The sequence below is a fragment of the Alligator mississippiensis genome, chromosome 3 (assembly GCF_030867095.1).
Source record: "Alligator mississippiensis isolate rAllMis1 chromosome 3, rAllMis1, whole genome shotgun sequence".
In the NCBI taxonomy this organism is placed as follows: Eukaryota; Metazoa; Chordata; order Crocodylia; family Alligatoridae; genus Alligator; species Alligator mississippiensis.
The window spans coordinates 116,054,697-116,082,575 of NC_081826.1; the positions used below are offsets into that span (position 1 = coordinate 116,054,697).

The 27,879-nt window shown below is 43.9% G+C and overlaps 2 protein-coding genes across 10 annotated transcripts in view; one reads left to right on the forward strand and one right to left on the reverse strand.

The window, feature by feature from the left end:
• The window catches only part of LOC109283849 (uncharacterized), a 47,191-nt gene extending 19,431 nt beyond the window's left edge, over positions 1 to 27,760 (forward strand). The window contains exons 2-3 of the mRNA XM_059724327.1: positions 15,044 to 15,224; positions 22,342 to 27,760. Of these exons, the coding sequence (XP_059580310.1) occupies positions 25,277 to 26,269 (993 nt within the window). The 5' untranslated portion in view covers positions 15,044 to 15,224; positions 22,342 to 25,276 and the 3' untranslated portion in view covers positions 26,270 to 27,760. The remainder of the gene's footprint in view (positions 1 to 15,043; positions 15,225 to 22,341) is intronic.
• LOC102563423 (hypothetical protein) overlaps positions 1 to 27,879 on the reverse strand; it is a 718,626-nt gene that overhangs the window by 299,828 nt on the left and 390,919 nt on the right. The window lies entirely within an intron of this gene.

Here is a 27,879-nt window from a genome sequence, read left to right on the forward strand (position 1 = left end):
GGCATGGAACTAAGGGAGTGGTTGGCTGACAATAAAAATAAAAAGGAAGAAAAGCAGCTGACCTTGATGACTGATGGAATCGTTGCTGCATAAAGTTATCATCCAACAAACAGAGTTAACAGTTTGTAGCTTGTTTTACCCTAGCATTTGTGCAAATGACAGAGCAGGTGGCACAGAGTCTTCCATCCCCTTTGTCTGCACCACCACGCAACGCTGCGCTCCCTGGCTCTTTGCACTGAAACTGTAAACGGTGTCAGGAAAACGTAAAAAGATAGCTGTCGTGAACCCACACAGCTGTTGTCCATAGGATCTTGCTGCAAGCTGCAAGGTTTATGTAATGGAGATCAAGCACAGACTTCCCCAGAAGAAAGATATGTATAGTATGCAAGTGGGAAAAGGGAGCACGAGCAGAAGAGAGTGCTCTTTTGTGTTGTTTTCAACCTTCCCAACTGCTCATGCAATAACAGATTGCAAGAATTTGCACAAGGCAGTTAAAGCCTGTTCTCATTGGCTCCTAGCAGAAAGGGGCTTTTCAATGGGCTGCACCTAAGAGGTGCCAAGTTCCACATAAAATCCAGATGTAGCAGCACCTAAATGTGAGGGAAATCTATGCAGAGGGCTCCAGAACTATAATCATGTATGCAGAGATCATAAGAACATCACAGGTGTCAAAACAAGTTTTAAAATGCAGAGTGCCCAGTTATATTTAGATCCATTTCAAAACTGCATTGGACATAATCGGATGTTGGCACATATAAAACAAATTTAGCCCTGTGGGTAGTGAATAATTCAAATTAGGCACTTGTGTTCAGTTTTAAAATCTACAAAGCTTCATGGGCAAACCTCAAAATGATCCTTTCATAACTGAAATGGTAAGCCCGAATGATAGGCATAGGAGTGGGAAACAGCAAGAAAAGACACAATCAGGATGTCTACAGAATTTTTGCTTACAAAGCTAAGGCAGCTACCTTGCATGAACAGCCTAAGTCCCATTTGTGTTCAACTAACAGAACTACTGCAGCTTGAGAGAGATTAGTGGATCCATTTGGATCTAAGATACAATTATACCAATCCTTGACTGTGATCTGATAACTTTCTCCACATTAATCCAGTAGGTCAAAGGGGATGGAAGACATACTTATTCTGACCAAGCACATTCATATTTTTCTGTGTACATGCATAGCTCTTGGCATCGCCATTAAGGACTACTCTGTCTAACGTACGTGCTTAGATCTAAGAGAATCTTCAGTTAGCAGATGGAATAACAATGAAGAGGTGGAGTGACCTGTTCAAAGAACGTGAAAATTTTTGCCTCTTGGTCAAAAAAAATCCAGCTTATTCAGTAGTGTCTTTTCACCATCTGAGGACATTCCAACATCTACATTAAATAGCCAGAATCTTTAAGTTCAGTGCCCAGTCTCCTTCCTGACAAACTACGGTTAAATATGTCAGATTTGATAATCATTTCAGGAGAAAAAAACAAGGACTGGATGAGCACAAAGACTGAACTACTTGGAAAACATGCCCCAAAATATTGGCAGATTCATCCAGAGACTGGTAAAGAACATAAAGTTTGTGCAAGCAAATTAGGGTAAGTAACTAAGCATTTGTCTATATATCCAATAACATAGTTCATATGTAAAAAAGAAGCAGGCAAGTTTCTTTGAGTAGATGCAATATCTTTTACTAGACCAACTGAGTAATAATAATCTAATAAAAAAATATCACATCTACTCAAAGAACCTTGCCTGCCTATGTCCTTAGACCAACGTGGCTACAACCAAAAACCCAGCACCAGGTAAAAATGAGGTTTTTAAGCACGGAAAAATGTGCCTATAGTTAGGCCGGTGTACTTCGGATTCAGATTCGGCCGATGTGTGGGACAGTGATTCGATTCAGTGACTCGAATCACTATCCCAAATTGATTTGGCTGAATTTGATTTGGAGATTTGGCTGAAATTGATTTGGAGATTTGGCCACTGCCAAATCGGCCGAAACTCTGAATCAAAAAGGCCCCATCCCCTGCCTGCTCTCCCAGCCCCGTCAATGGCTGCCCCACCTGGTCCCAGCATCCTGGCTCTTAAAAAAAAAAAAAAAAAGCCCTGCCAATCCCCGCTGCCCTCCCCCCTCCCCCTTCCCCCCCCACACTGCATGGGGGTCTGCCACAAGCCCTCAGAAGCCTCAATGGCTGCTGCAGCAGCCAGTGAGTGCAGGGTTTGTTTGTTTTTCTATTTAAAGCCAGGATGCTGGGGCCAGGCGAGGCAGCCATTGATGCGGCTGGGAGAGCAGGCAGGGGTCAGGGGCATTCAGGGGGGCTATGGGAGCAGGCAGGGGATGAGATCTTTTCCAAATTGATTCAGAGAGCTTCCAATCAATTTGGACCTTTTTATTGGTCTCCCAATTTGATTAGGATTCAGAGATTTGGCCACCGAATAGGGCCGAATCTCCTCCAAATCAAATCAGCACTCGAAGCTTCGCACAGCCCTACCTATAGTATACATGGATGAAATTTTAGGGGCCTTTTCACTATACTTAGATGAAAATACTGTGAAGAAAACCCCTATAGTTATTTCTTCATAAATGTAAAGCATACAACTTGGAAGAGTACTTAAGAGGTATAAATCTAGGTCCCCAATCTTAAAGCTCTATCTCCTTTCTTAAGTATCATTTCCATTGGTGAACCTCAGGCATGGAGAAATGGGCTTAAGGGTCAGAGGAGAGACTTACCCTTACCACATATCAGTTGATTTCATGCAACTGTTAATTTGTTTGTCTCTAATTCACAATAAATGAAGCTGAATTGCAGTCATTTACCCCTGGATTTTTAAAGAGGGGTAAAAAATTATGGATTAGGATCAGACAGATGAAAGTTTTACAGAATTCAACTGCATCATGGAATGCGCCCCTCCCCTTTAAAATAGTGCAACTGTTTCATCTGTCCAAGCTCCTTGCTAAAGAGAGGGAGGAACAATTATGGCCCTTGCTCCCGAGCCTCTGATTGGAATGATTCATACTACTTTTGGATTTAATCCATTCTACATTAATAACTCCTGAGCCAATTCAGATTTGGATTCTGAAACCACCTGTCTAAATTTCCATGTGTAGATCTTCAACTAAGTTGCACTTTACAGCATTTAAAAATCCATTCGTTGAGTCTAGGTTCAGACATTCAAAAAGCCCACAGCAGAATCAATCTAAGTTATGTGGTTTCCTACAAGCAATGTAGTTTAGATCAGTTGTGAATAGAATGCACATTTAACCTTTGGTGGGGTGGATGGGAGGGGGGCATCTTAGACCAGGTTCTGCCATTTTTAAACCAGTATGTGCACCAAACTTCTATACCAGTTTCCAATCGCTTATACTGGTAAAAGTGTAATGTCTGTACCTGGCCTGAGTACACAAATAGGCAGTTATGCTCAAAATACTAGTGATTTAGGATGCAAATGAGTATTTCTGAATGACATAATTACTTCTTGTGTTCAAATGTAGGCTGTCAGAATACACAGGGCATGGAACACAATCAATACATTTTGGATGTTCTCATACATACATTACTAATAAATATTTACCAGTCACAAATTAATAACATCTGGCCCCAGCACTCTTTCCTGCCTAGGCAGGGGATCAGACTCGATGATCTGTTGAGGTCCCTTCTGACCCTAGCATCTATGAATCTATGAACAATATCTGAAGACGTAGCCATCTAATACTTGATCCTAAATTCTACTCTGTGTTGGGGAGGATATGTACTGCTACAGTAACACAAACTTCTGCTTTAAAGCTAATGGAACTGGCTGCAGGAAGTTTATTTCTGCTATAAGAGAACTTTCATTGGATTGGACCCTTCAGGTTACTCTTATTTAATGCCAAAGATAGGCTCAACATCCAAAAAACCCCAGTTCACAAAAAAGGGCAAAGACAACTTAAATGAAACCATGTTGTGAGCTACAGGCAGTGCTCCTCAGTGGCTTCATAAGATCTGGATATTGATGTTGTTGTTTATATGGGCAACATTGTGTGCTAAAGTTCCCCTTTGAGATCTGTACATTAACTGTATCATCTTACTTTGGAACCATATTTCACATTGAGTTTACACAGCTGCACATCCCCCTGATTTTAATGATATTAGTCTCGATTTAAATCAATGTAACACGGATCAAAATACGGACCAGTGTAGATGAGTCAAAGTTTTTTAACATAAAAATTAGTATTTTGTTATATTGTTATAGTTTATTAATAAATAAAGAGAAAAGGGAAGAATACCATGTACACTGGTACTGTAAGAATTAGAAGAGATCTAAGGTGTGTCATTGGGGAACACTATGTTAGGAGATTACAAAACATCACAAGAGGAAATATAGAAGTACTTACAATGCAATGCAAAACTAGTGTGAAAGTAGGCATTTATTTAAATCCCTTCATCAAAGCTGTTGCAACTACACAATCCCAGAGAGCTATTCTGTAAGCAGGCCAATGCAATACACAAAATGTTAAATCAACTTAGTGCAGGACAATTGGCTTGGGTATTGTCCTGCCTCTTGTTCTGTCACTTCCACTGCTAAACCTTGGTCATGATGATGCTACTACTTAACGACTGGCACAATTTACTAATGTTGTCTGCTTTTGGAAGCCATTCCCAAAGATGTATCTAACACTGCTTGCATTAAAGTTACTTTCTTCATTTAAATCTAACCTAAGCATTTGGATTATGGGCATGATTCTTAAAATAATGTAAGCTTTGCTCTGTTCAGCACTGCAATGCATAACTGACCAAGAAATTCCACAGACTTCCAACGTGTCTTAGGCTACTAAGCTAAGCTAAGTACCTAAGTCACTTTTGAAAATGAGACTGCCATTGTAACACTGCATGGAACACTACCTAAAAAATGTGCACCTGGGTGTATACTCTAAATTTGTGTTCATCTAATTACTTTTGCTTAAGTGTGCTGAAGTTTTACTAAGGGCTTTTTAACTAAGCTAATAGTTTCCAGTAGGGGTGCACTGATAGAGATTCTAGGGGCCAATACTGATAGATGATTTTTAAGGAGGCATATCAGCCAATACCAATCCATTTTCGAATACACAGCCCTACAGCTTAAAGAGCTGGTATGTCTTTATTTAATGTTGTGGTGGAAGGCAAGCGGGGAAGGAAAGGCAGGTGCAGATCATGGCCTCTGCAGTGAGGGAGGAGAGGGGCTGGGGCATGGGCAACCGCTGCCCAGCCGGGGCAGGGCAGGCACTGGACAGAGCTGCGGCTCATCCAGGGGGCAAATCCCACTGCTGCTTGCACCCTGGGAGGGCAAAGGGGCGGGGTGTGCCCACCGGATCTGTGTGGAGCGGGCTGGACTGGGGCCACGGCCACATCAATCTCTTCCTGGCAGGGGCTGGGCCAGGATGCACTTGGGCTGGGCAGCAGCAGCAGCTCTAGGACAGGGGCTACTGGGGGCAGGGGGGGCTTCAGCCATCCCAAAATTCACTGTATCCCCGCCATAGCCCCCCATCCCAGCACTACCACTGAAGCGCAGCTCCATCCCAATCCCATCCCACCATGTGCTGGGAAGAGCCCGGCACAGCCCCAGCCCACAGTAGCAGCCCACCCTGCCCATGCACATCAAGGGGGGACATGCCCCCCCCTCCTGTGCCCTCGTGCCTGCCCCAGCCCCCACCACTGCCTCACCTCAGCTGCACTCCCCCCCGCACCACAGGGGCCTTGGTCTGCCCCTCCACACCCCTTCCCTCCCCTTCCACCACAACAGATATACCAGCTGCATGCAGCTCTCCAAGCTGCTGGGCTGCATTCCTCACCACCTAAGTGCTGCACTGTGGCTGCATGCTTGCATGGGCATTTATCAACCTCATCAGGCCGATTTCTGATTCAGTCAATTATCTTTGTATTGGTGCCAATTCGATATCGGACTGATGTATGGGTACACCTCTAGTTTCCAGCATTTTTTCATCACTGCTATGCTTAAACTTTTCTCCCTAATTTATTCTTCCTACAATGTACAGCATGTTTTAGCACAAAGTACACACACACACACACCCCCCATAAATACAGGAATCACTGTGTTAACTAATAGAATATCGCCACTTCTCAGGTGAATAGTTAACACTTCAGACCCACTCTGTTGTGGCAGAAACTGAAGAGTACATTTCTCATCACTACTGGAGAAGTTCTAAATTCCTTATGGAAGCAGAATACCAGTAACAGACATGTGAAAATAAAGGGAGTTTTCAAGTAGCTAGGCTTTGTAGAAACCCAAAATGCAGCCCAGATTTCTAAGCCTTATCTCCTGTCTGTGAAGGACGGTTCACTGAAGACTCAGTATGGGTTCTCTTGTGTGGTTCACAAATTTCAGTAAATATATATATTTTTTCAGTGTACACTCCTGTACTCAGGTTGTAAAGAGAGAATTATTGTTATGTCTGAGGTTTCAACCAAAAACCAGATGAAACTTGATGTTTTACTGAACCCGAAGCCTTAAAGTACAACTCAGGGCCCCTCTACATGTGCAAATATAGGTGCAGTGGAATCTGATGTGCAATCCACACAATCACACTCCTTGCTTTGCCACATGTGTATGACAGGAGATTTGACTGTGGGATCACGAATCAGATCCCATCATGCCACCTTTGCTTGGGAAGCAAAGTCCCACAGCTAGAAGCTCCTTCAGGTGATGGAGCTCCCACAGCCATAGGGGGGCTCATTATGGGCTGATGTGGCTGGGAGCCCCATCAGCTGACCTGGGCTCCCAGCTGTGGAGGCACCTCAGGGGCCCCCATGGCAAGGAGGCTGCGACTGACATGGTGTCCCAGCTTCAGGGGTGCTCCATGCACCCCCACATCTGGGAGATTGCAGCTGATGCACCCAATCTGGTCCTCTACCTTGTTTCCCGCCAACCCCCTAGACCCCACTCCTGGACCCATCTGTGCCCTGCGACCTGGCTAGCTGGCATGTGCTCTGTAGGCTGTTTGCATGGGGTGGCATCCCTGGGGGTGGGAATGTCATACCCCTGGGGGCAAAAGGGGGAGCTGGCTTGGTGCCAAACCCACCCCCTGGGAAGCAGAGTTCAGGGATTGGAAAGTTTGTCCATACAGAAAAGGAGAATGGGGAGGGGACATTGCATCCTGGGCTTCTGAAGGACTGCAATTTTGGTGGCTCATCTGTGGAGAGTAGCCACACATTAACTGAACATGAGCTGGGTAACATGGACCAGAAATAAATCTGCCTTTGAGCAGCATAACTTTAAGCCATCTAAAGTGTATGTAAAACTAATTTCAGGTGTTAATGCATGGACAATCCAGTGGTTAAGAACTCCGAAAGCCATCTAAAATTAGTGTAACAAGTCGTATCTATATATATATATATATGAGTACACTAGCTAGTTCAGATACTAGAAGCAGTCTGGTTTAGGCAGCACAAAGCTCTGGCCAGACGAATTTACCCTACTGACAATTCCAAAACCATTTCAGTCAAAGGCTTATTCAGCCTCTTCTCAAAGACATTTAATGAAGGAGATTCCACAACTTCTCCTGGGCAAATTATTCCATTGTCTTGCTGTTTTGACATTCAGGGTTGGTTTTTTTTCCCTGAGATTAAATCTAGATCTAAATCTGCTTTGCTGCAGTTTAAACCCCTTGCTTCATGTCCTGCCCTAGTTGTTCTCTCTCTTTATGGCAGCCTTTCAAATATTTGAGAACTGCTATCATGCTCCCCTCCCTTAATCTCCTTTTCTCCAAATTAAATGCATCTAGTTCTCTCAATCTTTCCTCTTCCAGTTTGCATGCCAAGTTCTTCACCACCTCTTCTGATTGGTTCTGGATCCTCTTCAGTTTCTCTAACATCCTTTGTAAATGCAAGGCCCTGTAAACAATACTCCAGCTATGGCCTAACAGCATTAGAGTACCACCACTTCCAGTGTTTTACAAACAATACTTCTGCTAGTAAAGCACAAAGTTCCCTTTTACTTGATGCTATCATACTGTGGATTCATATGAAGTCTGAGATCCACAATAACTCCCAGATCCTTTTCAGGAGCACCACCATCTAGCCAACCTTCTTCCACCCTTGATTTGTGCTTTGGGTTTTCTTCCCAGGTAACTTCAATTTTCTCCAAAGTACCTAGGGTACTTCCCAAATACAACACCTTACCTTTGCCTTATTGAATTTCATTGTATTGCCTATATGCCAGAGCTTTCTAGTTTATCCAGATTCTTTTGAATTTTAACCCTATCACCTGAAGTGTCTGCAAATCCTAGCAGTTTTGTGTCATCTGCAGACTTGATCAGGAAGCTCTCAATTCCTGCATATAAATAATTAATTAAAATATTAAACTATACCAGATGCAGAACAGACTTCTTTGGAACCCATCTTGAACCCTTCTGCTATTCTGACATTGATCCATTTATCCGTTTGTAGTTACTCTGTTTGCAGTTACTTAACCATTTATGTATCCACCTAACAATGATTTTATCTAGACTACATTTCTCTAATGCCATGTGGCATTGCATGAAAAGCCTTACTAAAGCACAAGTATATTATTTCCAATATATTCCTTTCATCCACCGAACTAGCTATGCTGTAAAAAAGGGAAATCATGTTGATTTGGCATGATTTGTTCTTACAAATCCACATTGGTTGCTCATGATCAGGCCTCTCTCTGTAAGGGCCAGATCCTATTCCACCCGTTAGGCATGCAAGTGGACTCACGTGCCTAAGTCCAATTCGACTGCACTCTGTTCTATTTTATTCTATTGTTCTAGTTTGTTCTATTGCAAGTCTTGCAAATACATCAATTCATCTACTTCAATAACATGCTGTCATTTTACTCTTAAGGCTGTCATACAAAAGCAGAAGGGGAGGATTCACTCACCTTTTCAATGAACTGATTTTCAGGGTCTTGAGCAGGGTGAAATAGAATCACACTTAGGTTCACTTACATGTGAAATAGGTGGAAACAACCTGGCCATAGATGTTTATAGATCAGGGCATTTGGCTCTATTAATTTGCCAAGTAATAAAAGTGGGATGACAGGTCTAAAATCCCCTAGGTCCTCATTTTCCCTCTTTTTAGATGTGGGTGCCATGTTATGCCATCTCCAGGCCTCTGGACTTCAGATACCATCCACGAATTTATAAATATTGTCAGTTTAAGATTTCTTCCTTGAGTTCCTTCAGCAGCCCAAGGTGAATTTTATCATACCCTGCTGACTTTAGATTCATTCATACTTGTCAAAGGCTTTCTGACATGCTGCTGAAATCAAAAAGGATTAAACCAAAGGACAGAATTGGGGTCTAAGCCTTGACTAATACTTGCAGGGAAACAACCCTCAAGAAGAATCTAGCCTGAATGCATGAGATTTAAGACCCACTATAAATATTATTTTTTATTTTAAAGTTCTGTGGGGTTTCATTCCCATATCACAATGCGTTTCCTAACACTGAATGCTATGGAAGGTACAGAGTTGCCTCAATTGCTTAAATAAAATGATGCATCAATTGCTTAAATAAAAAAATTCACAGATTCTAATACCTGTTTTACTAATGTGGAAGAAAGGATTGTGAAGGAGAGGCCCTGGAGATAGCAGGCCTATGTGTATGATAGCTAGGAGTTCATGAAGAGGATCTACCAAGTCTTTGGTTGCTGTACAGAAATTAGGTAACCTGTATAGAAATTAAATAGCAGATTGACATATGCTTCTGGATGATAAATTATACATGTACATATAATTATAGTACAATTAATTACATATAATTGTACTGGTGAAAAATGTACTGAAGCACACTATGTGAAGTACACTACAGTTAATGAAACTGCTGACAAAGCAGTCCTGGGCAAAAGACTGATTTCCTTTTGTTAGTTATCCAGTTTTAGACTGGTATTGTACAGGGAACACATTACAAGTTCAAAGTGGAACAACTATGTTTTTTCACCTGTGAGTGGTTTCAACCTAGACTTCAGCATTACTGTCAGGAAGTAATGTTTTTATGCTTGTTACTGTAAACAAAGACTGTGGCAAACGTCCAAAAGTTACCGAAGGTCAAAGACAAAACTGAGAGAAAGACGAAAACTGTTTCCAGAAACTGAAGACAAAAATTCAGCTGAGAGCCACCAGAGCACTGAACCCTGCTTGTTATACCTATTCATATAAATATATCAGAGCCAGCATATAAGAGTTAACTTGTCATTATGGTTGCCCAACATTCACCATTATAAGACCCTGTTTCTCAGTACATACAACTTCATCAACCATTAACTATTTGGTCTGAAAAGTTCCAACCTGGTTGTCAGACACAGGCTGTTTTTCGGTAAAACTTCATTAAAAATATATTGGCTGAGATTAGCCAAGAATCTTGGAGAGACTGGAAGACTGGGACTGAAAACCAGTTGAGAGGGAATGTGGGAACATGGGATAGGTTGAATTAAGAACTAGGGCATAAAGTAAAGCACTAAGCCTGGCAAAAAGACCAAAACAAGAAGCTAGAGAGGGGGCAGAAAGGAGACCTAGTGCAAGTCCAGACAATGAGCTGGCGAGAGAGACATTTAGAACCTGGCTGGGCAAAAAAGAAAAGCATGAGGAGTAGAGATTGGGAGTGAGTCAAAGGGTCAGGGATGAGAAAGAGGCAAAATTAGGATCCTTCCTTGTCCTTCCCTGACAGATGTAGTTAAGGTTAAAGGAGTCATCTGTGCGCATTACAACATAAGCCTTTCCAGAGGTTGGACTAGAACCAAAGGGCATTTTTAAACATGCAAGAGCCACAGCGCCAGGAGCTTTGAAAAGCACCTAGCATGGCGTCACTTGCAGTTGTGTAAGTGGTGAAATGTGTGTCAGTGCTGAGAAAATGGCGGCGGCACACTTTTGAACTAAAACACATAGAAGGTGTTTTAATTCAAAAGCACACTGCTACCATTTTCTGCATGCTGACGTGCATTTTGCTGCTTAAACAACTGCACATGGCGCAGCACAGTTCACATCTGCTCACGTGCGGAGCAGACTCATATAACTGAGCCTCCTCTGAAGCAGCAGATCTCCGGCATGTCGTGGGACAAAAAGGTATGCGATATAAGTGCCCAAAGATTCCAGTCTCATCTAGTCCTCTGCCATCAACAAATATCTATGAAATCTTCTGGCAAAATATCTCATCCCTTTCTTCCTGGTCTGCAGAGAGGGCAGTAACCAATTACTGCCCTCAATTACTGTATTTGATTAAAAGGCAAGGGTCTGTATAGTGAACTTAAAGTTTTGCACTCTGCTAATGAATCATGTAGGTGGCAATATAAAGAAATGTGATGGATTTTTTTTTTCCAGTTTGTTTTCAAGACCTAGGATATGGCATACAAAAACATGTCTAAAGAACATTATTGTAGTTGGACATTATCAGTTAGAACACACAAAAATTAAGGCTGCCAGTGAAACCTTAGCTCAGCTCCTTTGTTAACATACAGCATCCAGTGATTTAAATACTTGGTGTTATTCTATTCCATGCCCCCTCCCCTTCCCCCAAATGTCATTCATTGGGCAGGATAGATTCTAGGGATGAATCAGGGATAAATCAGGGTTGTGTAATGAAGGGAAGGTTCCCTGCAAAATGTACATCTCTATTTGCTGCAGAAGTTAGAGGGTGTGTAGGAAATGAGGCAGGGAACTACAGGAAAGCAATAAACATTTTCAAGGTTGAATGCTGAATACTGCTCCACAGAATTGGATTTTATCCCTTCTCTGCCACAGAGTTCTTATCTAATGCTGGGCAAGTCATTTAAGAGAAACATAGTTAGCCATGTTAGTCTGAAATTAGAAGTCAGGGTACATATTTGCACCTTAAAAACATAGATAGATAGATAGATAGATAGATAGATAGATAGATAGATAGATAGATAGATAGATAGATAGATAGATAGATAGATAGATAGATAGATAGATTGTGCAAAATGGCTATGTTTCATTTTGGTTTTGGATTCGTCCATTTCAGAGGACAGTGATTTGTTTCAGTGTTTTGGATCACTGTTCTGTTTCGATTCAGCCGAATCAGTTTCAGAGTTTCAGTGCCAATTTGGAGATTCGGATCAGCCAGAGAGAGGCAGGCACAGCTGGGTGGCTGCAGCCCCAGCTCCCAGACAGAGTGCAGCACCCACATCATGGGGCAGCTGCCATGTGGGTGCAGGCAGGGGGGTGATTCCTGCTGCCCCCCACTGCCCTGTGTTGCACAGCAGGGCTCTGCCATGAGCCCTTAGAGGCCCTGATTGCTGCTGCTGCATCCAGTGAGTGCAGGGCTTTTTTTTTTTTTTTTTGCAGTGCCAGTGGGGGATGGGGCTGGACAGGGCAGCCATGGGGGCTTCTCCGGTGGCTCCTCTAGCAGCACCTGCCTCTGCCCCAGCAGGGGGAACCATGGGACAAGCCCCCATGGCTGCCCTACCTGGCCCCATTCCCCACCTGGCCCCAGCCTCCCAGCACTTTAAAAGGAGGGCTGTGCCGGACTATTCCAGGGTCACCTCCAAAACATTCTGAAACATTTTGGATGGTTTCATTTTGTTTCAGAGATGTTTCAAAGCATTCCATTTCATTTTGGATTTGGTGTTTCAGGCACCAAAACAGACCAAAACACCTCCAAAATGAAACAGCTGCCAAAATTTCACATAACCCTAATAGAGAGAGCTAGCAAGTGAGCAAGCTTTCATGGGCTGAATTGAGATGCTGTGAAAGGGTGTACACAAAGCAGTATAAGAACGAGAGAAAAATTTGAATACAAAGGACAATGGAATGGGGAAGAGAGAGAGAGGGATGAGGGGGGCAGTACTGGGAGAGGCAAACAAGCAAGCAATAAATTCATAGAAACAAAGGTTCAAGAAAGCTAATCCTGGTAATGGCATAAGAATCCATAGTCCTGGTTTGAACTACAGTCCCATCTGTGGATGATTTCTTGTTCTACAATATCCTATTAAAATTGGTTTTTAAAAGCTTGCTGCCTAAGAACAGCCACCCTCAGGTCAGTGATGGAATGTCTAGGGACATTGAAGTGCTCTGTCACAGACCTGTGTGCCTTTCTGCAGCTGATGTCAGAGTGGTGTTCACTCATTCCTTCATGTAGGGATTACCCCATCTACCCAATATGCACAGAAGAGGGGCACTGTGAGCAGGTGATAGCATATATGGGATTGGCGGAACTGCAAGTGAATGAACCTTGGAAGTTATAATCCATGTTATTCGGTCCAGTGATGATGTGGTCTGTATTAATGTTGGAATGCAGAAGTCATCTGGGTCCACTGCAAGGCTTGATACCTCAGTAAGACTGGGAGTTAGCCCACTGCTTGAGAGATTCCATTTGAGGTTTGGAAAGTTGCCTGTAAGCCAGAAATGGTATGTCCCATAACTACCTTGAAACAGTCATTCTTTTCCAGGAGGGGTTGGAGGTCATTAATGATGTATCTAAGGTGTTCAAGCTGGCAGCTGTAGGTTACAATCAGAGGGACTCTGTTGTCCTCCTCCCAAAGTTAGTATTATAGCAGGTGAGAGCAAGGTCTGAGTCTAAGTTTTTTTATTGGAGTGCCTACAGTTTAGGGATTGTATTGTAATTATAGGAATCCCTGGCCAGATCCTTAAGGTGTGCATCCTTGTTGAGGGGATCAGAGCAGATATGGTTTTAATATACAGCTTGACTATAGACAGTGGATCTAGTGGTGTGCTTAGGGTGAAAAGCTGGTAACATAAAGGCAGCTGTGCATGAGGACAAAGCAGGACTATAATGGAAACAGATGCCTGGTTTTTTTTTCAGGGATAATGTTCCTTATGCCTTGTAATCTATCTTTATGGAGGATAGAGATATGGCAACCATGGTAGCTAATACGATGTTAGCTGGAAGTTTATCAATGGAGGACAGTCTCTTTAAGAAATCTTTGTTGTCTTTCAAATAGCTGGTAGCTCTAGTCGCATTGGGTACACAATATTAGTGGAATCTCTTGACACTGATCTTTCTTTGCCTTCACTGCCAATCTCCAAATGGAGCATAATACCCTTCCCTTATCTAAGGGGTGTTATGAAGTTTTATTAATCTTTGCAAACAGTTAAATACTGAAGTTATAGCACCTTTAAAAAGCTGTTGAGAAAAATAATAAATTTGCCTTCAAAGCTTAGATCTGCCCACACTATAAATAAGGCACAGTGCTACACACTGAACAATGAAGAAAAAAGAAAATTAATTAATAAGGGCTTGCTAACTCAATAGCTCCATCCTAGGCACTGAATGAAACAGAGGTCCCTTTGAAAAAAAAATTAGCATGTGATCATGTAATTAAAGACTAGATTCGTATGAAAGGGTCACTTTTATACTGGCATTTCCTAACTTTTGCATGGTTGAGTTTGTACATATGTATAATGTTCTATTAACACAGCTTCATATGGGTATTTATATATTTACACACATACAGAGAGAGCGCGCACACACACGTGCATGCATTTCAAGTGATCATCTCTGCCCCCAAAAGTAATAGGGCCGATGCATTTTCATTGAATACACTGTCACTCCTAACACTTTAGCAGACCACAAGTGTTTTCCTAGAGATGTGGTGTATCTGATCAGCTACTGTACTAATCAAAGCAATACTAATTAGGCCTGTGCAAAACAGCAAGTAGTCGCTTCAGATTCGGCCGATTCGAAGGGGCAGTGATTCGATTTGGTGATTCGAATCATGGTCCCGATTCGATTCAACCAATTTGGATTTGGAGATTCAGTGCCGATTCGGAGATTCGGCCATAGACACGTAGCCAGGTGGGGTTGACTAACGAAATCTCACTCCCTGGGACTCACCTGCTACACCTTGATGTAATGGAAGAATAAGAAGTTAATTCCTGAGCGAGAGTGGGTGTAGTCACTCACCCCAGAAGCAGGATAAAAGTAAATTGGTTTATTAGTGAATTCCCAGCAGGGTCCAGGTAACCCTGGCCATTATCACAGCACACAGTCTTCCTTCTCCCCTCACCACAGTGCAACACATTCCCCTGAGCCTGTTGGCTCATCTCCAGTCTCTCTCTCTCTCTTTCCCTTGTAGGCAGAGTCGTAACTATGCGGAGCTGGTGGTGCATGGTGGCCATGGTGGGGCCTGTATGGCACTATCCACAAGGCCCCCCAAGGGGCCTAGGATCCCCCCCCCCCTCCAAGGATGGCCCTATTTGTAGGTATCAGCAGATTCTTCCTCTGTGGGACCCTCTCTCCAACTGAGGATCAACCCGGTAAGTATCTCCCCTCTCTCACCTCTTCATTTTGCCAGCCGCTGTGGTTACCTTCACCTGGTCTGATCAGTGATCTACTACAGCACTGGGTTTGCTGCTCCTGGCTTTCCCCGCAGATTCTTCTCATACTGTGCCCCAGGGGGCAAAGAATAGCCCCCCAGCCATGGTCTTTAATAATCACTGGCCCTTAATCAGGCAAAATTCCCCTCTGGTACGATCCCTCTCCCAACTGTGCCTATTAAGTAATTATCCTTGCCCTGTCCCTGACCTGACTTTCCCCCCTGCACTCACAACTCTGTAGCAACAAAGGAACAGGACTATTCCTTGCCTGGTTACAGACTATAATGGGGAATCAGTAAAATACCTATAACTTTGTCATTTTTTTTGCAGATGTGGATGAAAACTGCAGGGACGGTAGCCCCTTCTGAGGGCATGAAGCCAGTCAAGTTTGAAGGAGACAGGTGCAGGGGTTTTTGTGAACATGCACCTCAAATTGTTGAAAGCAAAACTTGTATAAAAAAAAACTGCAAGCCTTCCGAATCTTTCCGAATCGATTCGGAGGCTTCTGATTTGATTCAGACCTTTTAATGGGTCTCCCAATTTGATTTGGATTCAGAGATTCAGCCGCCAAATTGGGCCAAATTTCCACCGAATCGAATCGGCTACTGAAGCGTCACACAGCACTGATAACAATCACATCACTTGACCTATTTTAAAAAACTACAAATGTTGCAAGCCCTGATTCTGGTACTTAAGCAAACACTTAAAAGTAAAGCCAATACCCAAGTCCTACTGTGTTCAACAGGACTTGAGCAAAGTACCAATCATGAAATGAATGACAACCGGATTAAGGGCCAACAGATAGCCACAGAATGGATGTTATATGAGCAAAACAGCATGACTGCATAACTCATACATTGTTAAGCTGTGGTTTAGCAAGTTGTAAAGTACAGGTATGTATAATTGTAAGGAAATGATAAAGAACATTAAGGAGCTCTAAGACTAATTATGGCCAACAGGATGAATAATTCCTGGTCTCACATCTAACATCAAGAAGTCATTTACAGCTGTTTTCTGCCTTTAATTGCCACTTACAAGGAAATTCAGTTCCTCCAAATCTGAAATTCACAACCGGATATAGATTCCCCACATCTGCATTTTACTGCCATTAACATGGAAGCACATTTATAATGCATTTTAAAATCACAAAACAAAAGCCTTTAGATTTTCATATTGAGATGCTTGATGTGAAAATTTAACCCATCATTTCATAAACCAAAGTACAAGACTTAGTGCCACAGAATAGAATTAGGCACCCAGGCTTCCTTTACAATGAATGTGGAAACCTAGGCACCTCCCAGAGTGCCTAGTTGAAAGGTAGGTCCCCAACAACTAGCCAGAAGGAAATCCTAGCCCCATGGCATTTGAAGTATCTCTCCACATCAGCAGGGATCCGGGTTTCCTACTGGAAAACCAGGGGGGAAAAAAAAGCAGATTTCCATTATTAAGCAAGAAAAACATGGATTTCTCATGTTAATGGAGAAACACATGGATTTTCTACTTTTGCACAGAGCTCTCTGCAAGCTGGCAGAGTTCTAGCCTGCAAGGGGCTGGGGGAGTGGGAGGAAGGCAGTCAGGTAGGGGGTGCCATATGCATGTGTGCATGGTATACATGCACGTGGCCACCAGACAGCCTGCATAGCTGCTCCCCACAGGTACGTTTGGAGCGGGGGAGGGGATTGAGGCTCCTATAGGTACAGAAGGAGGGAGGGACTTGGGCAGGGCTGGGACTGGGACTTGTGGTTCAGGGCCGGAATGCACAGCTGCAGGGCCTCAGCAGGGAGTGAGATTGATCCACCCACAGGCGGCTTGTCTGGGGGGCAGGGAGCAGGCGAGCTGGCTCCCCACTGCTGAATGCACTCCTAGGAAGGAGGGGGGGGTGCATGTGTCCCCTAGATCTGTGCATGGGGCAGGTGCAGGCTGCTTGCTGCAGGCTCACGCTCCCTGCCCTGCTGCCTTCCTCCTTTGGCCTTCTTAGCAGGCAGGACCTGGCATGGCAGGACAGAATGGGCCCAGTCAGGGAAGTTCCTTGCTGCTGTAAGCCCCAGTGCCACCACTGGGAGCCCTGCGCTGCCATGCCATAACTTCATGGAATCAGCAGGGGTAGCAACAGAGTTGTGCCCCTCGCTGCTGTCAGACAGACAGGCAGGGGGCACCTTGCCAAGGCAGCATGACCTTCTCCACCCAGACCTGCTCTGCCTTGTTGCGCCAGGTCCTGCCCACTGGGCCACAGAAGCCCCAGAGGGAGGGCAGCAGGGCAGGGAGCAGCAAGCCCACAGTGGGCAGCCCACTGCACCCCCACCATGGGCTCTGCTCTAGCTGTGCCACTCACAGGGGATGCTCCACTTTGCCTTAGCAGCCATCGCTTTCTGCAGGCAGCAGCCAGAACTCAGGCACTGCTGTGGGGGGCAGGGGACTGCAGACCCAGGTCCCTGACCCCATAGCCCTGGCAGCTGAGGATCCCCTCCAGCAGGGCCTGGGGTGCTGTGGATGGGGAGTGAGGGGCCTGGACCTGCAATCTGGTGAGTGAAAGGGGCAGGGAGAGCTCTGATTTGTCATGATAAAAAGCCCAAATCAAAGACCAAAATATATAGGTATTTAGAATTTTATTATAGTGATTGAGGCACTGGTAGGCTTCCAAATTACTTTAAAATTGTAAATATATCAATAAAAAAAATTGTGTTCAATTGATACACACACACGTACACATGCATGACATTTCATTTTAATCGTGGATTTGGTGTTTTTTTCAATCATAGAATTTGCAATTTTTAAAACAAAGAAAACGAGGATCATCAGAGTCTAGATACTGGATTCAAGATTGCAAGGGAGGCTGTTCTGTCAGGTCAGGATCCATGCAGCTCAAATGGGAAATGCCTGCTTGAACTAGACATTAGCCGCATTAAGTTCAGTATAAAGCAGATCACTCCTACTCACTCTTGAACACAGCCAGTGGTAGAGCTGACTTTTTTGCCCAATAGGTTAGTGGTAGGAGCATTTGTCTAGGAAGACAGAGAACTTGGTTCCAGGCTCTCCCAAGAATTATAGCTCCTACTTTCCAGGAGACTACTCTAACTTCCAGGTTGGGCTGGGCTGGGCAGGAGACTTCACCAGTCCTGTTGAAGCTAGGTCACTTGGCAACCAAAAGTACAAGACTCATGGGATCAGAAAGAGATACACCAGAAAGACCATGCATCTGTAACCTAATGGATATTGTATTCCCCTAGGACAGAGGAGTCCTGAGTCCTGGCTCCTACTGCCAGAATTTTTTGTGTGCGTGGGTTTTTTTTTAAAACCAATGACTGTTTGATGTAAAATACATAAACAGTCCTAGGAACCAACAAGGTATCTTGCTCTTTGGCCCAGAGAAGAAAGCATTTCCCCTAGGACAGGACTGGTGGCTCATGAAGGGGTAAGGTGCAACTCCCAGGTTCCTGCCTGGCTGCCACTCCTACCATTGCTGTATGGGCAGTGTAACATGGCACAGGTAGAGGAGCTGAGGGTGAGCCAGGGACTGCACCGTGCAGTGGTGGGAGAGACACACATGGTTCAGCAAGTAGGGGACATAGTTATGTGGTATATAACACACTGTATAATAACATAAAATATAGGTGTGCTGTTTATAGGTATAGCACACAATAAAATCCTTTCAGGAACAGCTTACACTCAGACATCCAGATCTGAACGAGATGCAGTGCTCTGATTCAGCATCAGAGTTAGACTGGTTTCCCATTTTACAAAAATAACACTGGTATTACACGAACATTGCAGGTGAAATCTTGACCCAGTGACTTCTAATGGAAAAGTATTATATGTCCAGTATTTCTGCAGTGCACTGAGGAAATTCAGTTTAAATTCAACCCAAGATCATAAGGCTGTTATATATTTCAACCCAAAATTTGAAGTCCCTACTTCTGTAAAGATATTTATCAACCCATAAGTAGCTACTGAGATATTTAACTGAGTTATCCATTTACTGTCAATAAATTATGCTCGTACCAGAGCTAGCACTGCATGCAAGCTATCACTAAAAACACCCCAGACTCTCAGATGTCAGTAAATAGAAATTCCTTCCACAAGCACAATTCTCTGTAACTGTGCATTTGTGTATTTGACAAAATAACCTTCATCTGTAAACTTACAGTGGTGGTAATGAAGACTGACCTTAGACAGCGAACTCTTTCTTGCTGAGCTCTGAACATGCCTTGCAGAATGATTTAATACCTATAGAAACAATTCTAAGGGGGAAAGCTTTCAAACTTCCAACACTGCATGTGACAGACTGGCTTCATCCAAGGGTAGCTACTGATCCAAAATGGGACTAATTTGGGCACCCCCAACAAAGGGACATCAAAGGATGAACAATTTTTATCAATTCTTTCCTTGGATAGCATTCTTTAAACACAACATCACAGACATAAAATTACATAAAGGGAATATAATATATAGAATAAATTCTGGGACACTGAAGTGCTTCATTTCAGGCAATTCTAGATCCACATTTATCCCTGAGTTTTACACAACATTAATAACTATTGATAATCAAATTCTTAAAACTATGATTTAATCCACCTTCTTGTTGCACACCTAAAGAAACAACCGTACAGAGGAGGAATCACATTTCTGGCAATAGATTTACCCTGACAATCTTCTTCATTAATTCCTCATCTCCAACTACATAAAGAAGAAGCATGCTTCATTTACATATGCACATTTCAATAGAACCTGATTAAGCCAACTTCCACCTTTGGTGAAATTTTGCCAAATTCAATTCAGTAACAAAATGTCCCATGATTTTAATGGGTTAGAATTTCATGGCTTGGGTCTAAAAGTTTTTAAACATGTGTAGGACAGCAATGGCTCTGCATAGTGTAGCAGCTGTTTTACTGAACTAACTGAAATCTTTAATGTTAGAAAATAAATCACTCAGATCCTTTACTATAACCCAAACAAAATGGCACATGCTTATTACTAGGTAAGAAGATTTTTTGACTCTTCAACTTCTTGCAGAGCATGCTGGTTGACATAGGAGGTAGACGTGATGCAAGTAAAATTAGCAACAAATGTCTCTCTCATACAGACCTATTTAATGGAAGGCATGTAAGCACCTTACAAGGAGGTAGTGGGGAAAAAGGCATAGAGAGGTGATGAGACTTGTCCAAAGGCACCTAGCAGGCCAGTGGCTAAATAGGTTTTGAACCTATCCTAGACCAGTAGGCTATGCAGCCGGCCAGACACTGCTAAACAAATAAACCCTTTCTTTCTAGTTACAATAACAAATTACAGCTTGCCAGCTTCAGTTACTGAGTCTAAAGGAGAATTCCAATAAACTAAATATTACATTGTACTTATATCATCACATCTGGATTACACAGATGTCTACATCTTTTGCTTCAGTGCTTTTAAATTAAGTAAGCAAAGAGCCTTTCATTTCAAAAGATCACTACAACATTTTTCAGTTTCTTGTGCTAATGCGCTGAAGGCAGAGGGTATTTGTCATGAGATCAGTGGGAATATTGTAAACTATTCTCAGCCACAAGCCTCTATTGCTGATGGAAAAAATGGCTTATGGCCACAGAAACATGCAATATTTCCATCTTGGTATCATAAGCCAAGAATTAATTCAGCTGGAGTTGCACATAGATATGCAGTTATGTCATTACAGATCCTGCAGTGCATCCTGTACCATCACCTAATAACTAGGATCCTGACTTAATATTAAAAGTTTGGGCTTTCCCCCGCACTCTAGATGAGAGCTACATTTTAAAAGGAAAAAAAAGAAAAAACGAGAGAGCCCAGGCAGAATTATCCTGCCCTAAAAGATAAATCACATACTGTAAATTATCCAGCAAAAATTAATGATTTTACTATTTTCAAAAGTGAAAAATGGGCTTGTAAAAAAATAACTGAAATGTCTGAACAAACATGGGCAGACGGTTCTTTGAGTAAATCTGATAACTTTTATTAGACCAAGTAAATAGTTGGAAAAAATGTTCTTAGCAAGCTTTCGGATTTAAAAACCCTTGTCAGGCTGAGGAAGTCTCTGCAGTTGGTATGTATGCTCTTCCTGGATGGAATGAATAGCAAAGAAGCCAGAGCTTGGTCTACAGGCAAGAAAGCCAATAAGTGAAGATATAAATTGAGGAGTCAATGAGTGAGAGACAGGCTGGGTGGGGAGAAGGTAAGGTGGATGAATGTAGCAGGTAAATAATGGAGAGGTACCTGGGGAGTCAGATGTCAGGCAGGTTATAAATGTGTCATAAATCCAATATCTATATTTATTCCATGATTTTTTGCATCTAGGAGGTTGATGAAGTGAAGTTCACATAGACTTGTCTGTGAAAAATGTTTTGTAAATTCCCTTTGAAGATTAAAGACTGGTTTTCTTGTGAGAACTGTGCCCCCATACTGTTTGGTCTCTCCTACATATTTTCTATCAGGGCATTTGATGCATTGGATGAGATATATTACATTTCCAGAGATCCAGGAATGCTGATGGTTCTGTTGTGGGGTGTAGTAATTGTGGGGGTGGTGGAGATATGTTGGCAGGTTTTGCATTTCTTGTCATGGCATGGTCTGGATCCAGTCAGTGTGTTATGGGCCATAGGATGTTTTCTTCTAGTGATGATGTTAGTGAGGTTTGGTGCTTGTTTGAAGGCTAGAATGGGTAGTTCTGGGAACATCTCTTTAAGAATTGGGTCTCTTTCTAGTATGGGGTGCAATTTTTTGAGAATTTTCCATATAGGTTCAAGGAAGGGGTGATATGTCATAACCAGCAGTGTGCAATTCATGGGACTTCCTTCTGTACTGCAGCAATTCTTCACGTGGTATCCAGGTGGCTCTTTCAAACGTGCCATCTCTCTCTCTAGAGGATTATCCTTGTTGAGTGAAAGCCTTTTTAAGATTTTTGAGGCGGCAATCCTAGGTGTTCTCCTTGGTGCAAATTCAGTGGTATCTGAGGGCTTGGCTGTGTTTAGGGTGATTGCAGGTTCTGTGAAGCTATGTATGTTGATCTGTGGGTTTCTTGTATAACATGGTCTGTATTTTACCATTCTAGATACTGATCATTATGTCTAAAAAGGAGATGTTGGTGCTGGAATATTCAAGAGATAGTTGGATAGAGGGCTGATGATTGTTGAATTTCTGATGGAACTCAATCAAAGATTGCAGGTTTTCAGTCCAAATGATGAAGATGGCATTGATATGCAGGCAGTCCTCGACTTGCAACGTTTCAAGTTACAACATTTTGCACTTACAATGTTTATAAATTGACACCCTGTTTCAACTTTACAATGCCAGTTTCGACTTACAACGCTTGATCTGATGCAATGCCATGCCAGCAAACAAGTTCACTGCGTCGCGCATCTCCCTGGAGAACATCTGTCCAAACTTCCTTGGACACTTTCTTTAAGAGAGCAGACAAGACTCCAGAAAAACCTGCAGCCAAGACTCCTGAGAAGACTCCAACCAAGAGCACTTCAAAAAGTCCAGCAAAGTCACCTCAAAGAAGTCCTTCCAAATCAATACGATTGCTATTTACAGTATGAATATATTAATGTAGCTATATTACTCATCTATAATTGATCGAGTACAAAATTCTGAGATATTTTTGGTGAAAATAGGGTATTGGGCCTTGGTTCAGGAACCAATCCCCCATTTATAACATTGTTTCTTATGAGAAAATTGGTTCTGAGTTACAGTGTTTCAACTTAAGACGCGGTTTTCAGGAACCGATTGTGTCATAAATCCGAGGACTACCTGTATCTTATATATATGAAGAAAAACACACAAGAAGGGGTTTAAAAGAGAATGGGCACTTACCCCGAGTTAACAGCTCCAAAGTAACTGTCCATCTGCCTGCTCTTACCTTGCATTAAGTGTAAACTAAATCAGGTCAACTTAACCCTGCTTCTTTTAGAGCTTTGTGGTAAGTGTCCACCCCCTTTTAACTTACTGCTTTGATTATATATACCCTAAAACTCAGGAACTATGCTTTGAAAGTCTGACTTCACAAAAGACTTCCTGTGAGACCTTGAACTAGGTCACTCAGAGTGGAATTTTCAAATAAGCCTAAGAGTATGTGTCTTTACCATCTCCCTGCCAAAAGCCTGGGACAGCTGCCAACTGCACAGCAAGTGGGCAAGGCCTATTTCCTCAGCAGCTGTTGTAGGCCCAGAAGAAACCCATGTATAGATATGGCCTAATTTTCCAGCATGGTTATGTGCTAAGCAGGAATAAGTAGGCAGGGCTTATTTCCTTTGCTGTGATCCTGGGCTCAGCAGGGGAGTGGTATGTACATACAATAAGGCTAGGGAAAGACGTTCAAAAAGCCTGAGCCTGAATTGAGTCAATCTTTGCAGGTTAGTCTAACCTTCCTATGTTGAACTGGTTAGTAACCACCCTGGCTAGAGACAGACATTACACACAAACCAATTCAAGTGATCAGAAACTGGTGTAAACCTGTAACAAAACAGATGCTCTGTGCACGTAAACCAGTCTGAAAATGGCTGAAACTGGTTTAAGATAAACCTGGTTGAATGTAGTATCAGACTTAACTGATTTAGGTCAAACCAGTTTATGAAATGTATGTCCCAAACCCCTTTCTGGTTTAAGTTAAACCAGACTCCCCCAGCACCCCGGCATGCTCTCTGGGCTGGGCTATCTGCTCCACAGCAGAGCTGGTCCCTCCCCTCTGCTCCCTGGCTGCAACTCCAGCAGAGACTACAGGCATCTGCCTGGCTTCCTCCAGGCTCCCCCCCATCTCTCACCATTCCCTGTTAAACAGGGATTCCCCCCACCCCTCTGCCTTACACAGACACCTCTCAGCATTAGCCAGCATGTGATATACTAGCTATGGTCCGTGCTATGGGAGACAGGACTGTGTCCACTTAGGGCTTTTTGGAACTAATCAACAGGTAGCTATGGGGTGATAAATGCTGATAACAGAGCTGATAACTGCTCGGTTATCAAAGCAGGGAGGCGTGGAGGGGACCCATCCCTAATCAGAACATCCGGCCAGGGCCTGGCCACACCCTGCCTCAGCTCAGCACTGTAGAAGGGAATGGGGGGCTGTTCTAGCACCCCCCCAGCTTCTAGCCTGAGCCACTGCAGGCATGTGCCTGAATTTCTGGGATGTCTGTTTGATTACAAACTGGTTTAGCCTAGCCAGGCTAGACCAACCTGAAAAGACTGAATCAATGCAGGCTCCGGCTTTTTGAATGTCTGCACCCTAGCCACAGACATTCCCTCGGGACTGAGGAAATTCAGGCATGTCACAACCCAAAGTTGTGATTTTTGTTTTGTGTGTGCTTCGGCACTGCTAAATTATTTTCCCGCTAAATTGCAGCTTCTTTGCACAGTAGAGTTTTCTGCTGCAGAAGAGAACCCCAGTGCAACGGAGAATTTCCCGCCAATTTGTAGCTTTCTTTGCGTGGTGCATTTCTTTTTGCATCTAAGAAATGCTCGGTGCAAAGAGTTCCCGCCATTTGTATTCAAATTCGAACCACATTATTGGTTCACATTAAATTATGCATACGTGGCGGCTAGCGATTGGCTTGCTAGCCGTATAAAGAGCTTGGGTAGTTTCCGCCCAAGCTGAAGAGAAATTGGAGTTAGAGAGAGAAAAACCTTTGCCTTGTGTGAAGATCTCCAAGCGCTGCGGATCCTTACGGACCCAACGTATTTCTTAAAAGGCAACAGAGGCCTGAACAGCCTCTGGCCTCTCCCCATCGCCGATAGATTCCTAGACGTATCCCTTCCTGGAACAAAAAGAACGAACCCACGGAGCTTCAACAACTCCGTTGGAGAGAGCGAATTTGTCGTAATCCTCAAATGAGGATTTAAGCGGAGCTGTGCCTGAAAAACTGTCCAGCCTACACCACGACCATCTTTGGTGTAAGTAAACAATCTTTAAATCAACCACTACGCGTCCGTGACTAATTCTAGCTCGCCCCAGTCTTCTCCGACCCCGCGTGCCCGGGCTGCTGGCACACATGGCGACGAGGATGGGATCAGGAAAAGACACGTTAGAGCTAGAATTGGTTAAGAACTGCCCTTGGTGCAATAACCAATGCCAAGTGAAAAGCTTTGAAGAACTGGAGGCGCATATTGCTTACCACCAGGCGGGCGGAACGGGTGAGAGATTTATCAGCGGACGCCTGCCGCTGAAGGGAGAAGAGGGAGTCTCCGAAGACGGAGCCCCAAGAGAGAGGGAAGTGTATTTGCTCCCCGCGGCGTTCGGGTGTATAATGAGAGATGAGCGGGTCCTGTTCAGGCCCCTCGATACTGTGTCCCTCGCCGGAGTCAACCCGGTGGGCGAAGCGAACCCAACCTTCACCCGGGAGTGTGCCCGATGCCTACGATATGCTCGGGAGAGTGAAGAGCCGGTGCCAACCGGCCGGTTCCCTCCCTTCATGGTGTCTAGATTAAGGGGTCATGAGCTTCCATCCGAGCTCCACGAAGATCTGGAGATGGAGGAACACGCCGCAGATGAGAGGGTGGCCCCGCGGTACAACAAGGGGGGAGAGTTAAGTGCAACTTTTCGTACGATCACTAATTTAATGCACCAGAATTTAAATTTAAAAACCCAGCTGCAGATGGCTACTCAAGCGGTCAAAGAAGCGGCTGAGAGAAGGGAGCCTGAAATGCCAGCCCAAGATGGCGCCGAGCAAGAGGGAGACCGTGTGGAAGAACCGGAAAAGAAGGGTGGAGCTTCGGAGGAGCCGGCGAGAGTTCGGTCAGCGACTCCGCCCATCGACGCAGCGTCGTCTCCGGCAACCCCGCCTAGTGATGTAGCGACGCCCCTACCAACCACGCCTTCCTGCCGACGAAGGAGAGAGTCAAGTGGAGGAGTGCATCCGCCCCTCCTGCCTGAAGCAGCAACAGCAACAGTGACTCCCGCGGCAGCAGTTCAGCCTATAACAACATCAACTCCTGAAAGAGCAGCTTGCCCTACAGCCACGGTCAACCAAGCAACTGATGAGTGAGATGTCATCACCAGTCGCATTCGTGCTTGGACAGTTACAACAGCTATACAAAGAATCTGAAATGGAGTCTGACGAAGCTATAGTCTCATGGCTAGAACTCATGGCCATGGAGTTTAAACATGACAAACTATAATCTCCTTTGTCAGTTGTCACGACTGCGTATCCTGATGGAGCCAAGATTATCTCTTGATCAGGACCGTCGACACCCGACTGGACTTCAAGGCACCAGACATCGTGAATCCAATCTTCCACCACTGCCACCGAGAACCCTAGAAGAGCGATACATGTTTCGATTTCTCTTACAGCGTTCTGGACTCAATAAGCGGCAGCTTTGGATTTTAGGGGACGCAGGTCAATGGCAATTGGCCTATGAGTTAGGTTTCCGTTATTTAGAGGAACCAGATGATGGCTCCTCAACGATTTCATCCAATTGAGAATATAAAGAGAAAATGGTTTAGAGTAACAACCACTATTTAAACTGAATAAGATGCGTTAATCTATTTTTTTTTGAGAGTTTTGTTTACAGATCCGGAATCCAGAGTGCGTGGCGAAGAGAAGCCCTGAGAAGGATGACATCACCGAAAGAAGTGAGGGCCTGACGTACGACTTCACCATGACGCCCACTGAAGCCCTGATCGTGTAGTTTAGTTATGAATCTGATGTGTTTATGTTGATTATTATCTGTTGATTATTATGTAACTCAATCCCAGGACAGCGAATTTTATGTTTGTTTATTTGTTTGTTTGCTTATCTGTTCGTTTGATGACTTACGACAAAGCTCTAGATCACTAGAATGATAAGTGTATAGCATAATTTAGCTATGCCTTCAGCAAGGGGGGATGTCACAACCCAAAGTTGTGATTTTTGTTTTGTGTGTGCTTTGGCACTGCTAAATTATTTTCCCGCTAAATTGCAGCTTCTTTGCACAGTAGAGTTTTCTGCTGCAGAAGAGAACCCCGGTGCAACGGAGAATTTCCCGCCAAATTGTAGCTTTCTTTGCGTGGTGCATTTCTTTTTGCATCTAAGAAATGCTCGGTGCAAAGAGTTCCCGCCATTTGTATTCAAATTCGAACCACATTATTGGTTCACATTAAATTATGCATACGTGGCGGCTAGCGATTGGCTTGCTAGCCGTATAAAGAGCTTGGGTAGTTTCCGCCCAAGCTGAAGAGAAATTGGAGTTAGAGAGAGAAAAACCTTTGCCTTGTGTGAAGATCTCCAAGCGCTGCGGATCCTTACGGACCCAACGTATTTCTTAAAAGGCAACAGAGGCCTGAACAGCCTCTGGCCTCTCCCCGTCGCCGATAGATTCCTAGACGTATCCCTTCCTGGAACAAAAAGAACGAACCCACGGAGCTTCAACAACTCCGTTGGAGAGAGCGAATTTGTCGTAATCCTCAAATGAGGATTTAAGCGGAGCTGTGCCTGGAAAACTGTCCAGCCTACACCACGACCATCTTTGGTGTAAGTAAACAATCTTTAAATCAACCACTACGCGTCCGTGACTAATTCTAGCTCGCCCCGGTCTTCTCCGACCCCGCGTGCCCGGGCTGCTGGCCACAGCCCACGTGCGCAAAGATGGGCCGCGCCTCGTGCCCAGCCCGCACAAG